Raw genomic sequence first — 2,515 nt, forward strand, 5'->3', positions numbered from 1 at the left:
GGCATTCCTCTTGACCGTGCATTGGGCTCAGGTGTGTCCCCCCACTCCGGGACATCTGAATACCATCAAGCACAGTCTGCATCCTGTAGGAATTGCCTAGAAAGAAGCCTTTTCTAACTCCCTGTTTGACTTCTCCTTTACTCAACCTCCTGGGACTTTTTTTTTTTTTTTTAACAGACTAGACGCTTGAAGCAAAGCTGCCATCCAAGAAGACGACATGCTTTCAGCAACCCCCCTGTATGGGAACGTTCACAGCTGGATGAACAGCGAGAGGGTCCGCATGTGTGGGACGAGCGAAGACAGGTGAATGTACGCGCCTTCTGGGGACAGACCCGAGGAGAGCAGAGCCCGAGGAGAGCAGAGTCCAAGCTGAAGCCCCTCACCCTCTCCCAGCCAGAATGGGCCCAAAAGGGGTAGGGGAGAAGGATCTCCCGCCTAGCTGGCGGCTCCTGATTTACAGTTTTAACAGGCCACCCAGCTCAGCGAAGCATTGCCGCCCTTTAAAAGATTAGCCCCTAAAGCGGCCTTTCAGTGCACTTCCGTCCTTAATTTATTATTTCATATTTATGAAGGAGAATTAATCCCAGTCTATATGCTGCTTTAACTCTAAATGTCAGGAGTGTGGGCCCAGGTGGATGGGCATTCGATGTGCTTTTAAAACAAATAGTTTGCTCAGTAATAAACGGGAAGATAACCCATCCTTCCCTTCATTTAGGCCCAGGGTTTCTGGTCGTCCTCTGCCGCCCGATGATCGGCGAGGCTGGCGGGGCCTGGTTTTAGTTGCCCGCCAGCTCTGTTCTGCCACCTGATCAGTAATTTTGGAGCGTGGGGTAGAGGCAGCTAAGCAGTGGATGATTGAAGCTGCTCTTCGGGGGTAACGATGAAACTTTTCCTCTGCTGCTTGTCAGCGATTTTATCCTGGGGATTTGGAAGTTGGCACCAAGCACTTTCCTTATCGATGCTCTCTGATAACAAGTCCCAGGGCAGCCGCCGCAGCCTGGCACAGATGCGCAGCTTCCTCTGCAGCCTGGAGCAGCTGACATTTGTATGATACTAGTGCTGTATCCCCCCTGTCATTTTGATAAAGGCAGTCAAATATGGCTTCATTATCACCATGGAAACCAGTTTCCTAGGACATGGTCCCTAACTTTGTTTTGAGCAAAGTTTTGAAAGCTGCTGGTCCTCATGGGTCTCACAGGAGCGGTTGATGAGGTGGCCAGCACATACCCTCCAGCCTTCCAGCCCCCATTGCTCTTAATGTCTACCCTCCACTAGAGCTTAGGGGAGTCGGCTAGGATAGTCTTGCTCAGATTGGCCTGCTTGGCCTCCCTCTCTTCGAAAGACCGTGCTGGAGAGAAGTGGGTGTGTTTGATTTCTGGCTTCTCCACCCAGGGGACATTTTGTGATTCACATGTCCCATCCCACCCCTGCCCCTTTTCCTTTTTTTTTTTTTTCTCCTGGCCAGGTTGACTCTCCATGTGGGGGCAACTTTCAGCCTGGCCCATCGTTGGGGGCGGGATTAAGGGCAGTTGGAAAAACTGGGTTAGTTCAAACCAGTCTGTTCTGGGGGAGATCTGTGAAAGATGGATTTGGTGAGGAATGCTTTCATCAAGTTGGTGTGTCCTTTTAAATAGGAAAATTCCTGTAAATGATGGTGACGCTTCAAAAGCGAGACTGGAGCTAAGGGAAGAGAATCCCTTGAACCACAACGTGGTAAGAGATTAATGGCTTCTGTTGATGCGCTTTCTGAATATCAGTGATCTGTAATCAATCGTGCATTAATTTGCATAGCATTCAAGGGTCTGGAGAGGGGTTCGGGGCAGAGCTAAGTAGAAAGCCTCTTGGTAGGGGACAAGACTCCACCCCAGCTCTTCCTGTCTGGCCTTAACACTTGCTTTCGACGTGCTCCCCATATGTCCCCGTCCCCTAGTGACTAAGTGCCTTTTCTTGAATAAGCTGCGGACCATGGCAGTGCTCCCAGCTGGATAAATTCCCAGCCTCCGAGTAGCCCCTTCAGATTTACCTTTCCAGTAACATACGGGACTGTCTCTTCAGGCACCAGGGAGAGGAAGTCAAAAGATGCAACCGCAGTTTGACCCATGGCCTCTTTATTGATTTAGAAATGAGACAGCCAAAGTCCTCCGTTCCTGCCATCCCGCTGAAGATCGTTTCTTATTCTGTGAAATGATACCTTTTTCCATGCGGGAACAGCCAAGCGAACGCTCCACCCCACCCCGCCCCGGCCCTCACAGCCCAGGGAGGGTTAGTGTGAGCTCTGTACCCCATGAGGACGGTGCTGAGGGTATTAGAGTTGGTGTCTTCTCAGTCGCGGCAGAGAATTTTTGCTGAGAAGGTGAATTTCTCAGAGTTCATAGATGACTGAATTAATGTATAGGCCTCCAGTCTAAAGGGATCAACATTTTACATGCTTTCAGGATACTGGTTGAGCAGAGGTGAGAAGGCCCGCAGCAGCAAACGGGGCTGGATGAGACGGGGGGGGGGGGGGGGGCGGGGG

At 50.9% G+C, this 2,515-nt stretch overlaps 1 protein-coding gene across 2 annotated transcripts in view; it reads left to right on the top strand.

Moving 5' to 3' along the window:
• Nucleotides 1–174: 174 nt before the first annotated feature.
• The window catches only part of BCOR (BCL6 corepressor), a 27,076-nt gene continuing 24,735 nt past the window's right edge, over nt 175–2,515 (top strand). For both annotated transcript variants that reach the window (XM_006148887.3, XM_006148888.3), the window contains exons 1-2: nt 175–303; nt 1,635–1,713. In XM_006148887.3, the coding sequence (XP_006148949.1) occupies nt 218–303; nt 1,635–1,713 (165 nt within the window). In that variant the 5' untranslated portion in view covers nt 175–217. The remainder of the gene's footprint in view (nt 304–1,634; nt 1,714–2,515) is intronic.

Source organism: Tupaia chinensis, unplaced genomic scaffold (assembly GCF_000334495.1).
Source record: "Tupaia chinensis unplaced genomic scaffold, TupChi_1.0 Scaffold000248_2, whole genome shotgun sequence".
Classification (NCBI taxonomy): domain Eukaryota; kingdom Metazoa; phylum Chordata; class Mammalia; order Scandentia; family Tupaiidae; genus Tupaia; species Tupaia belangeri.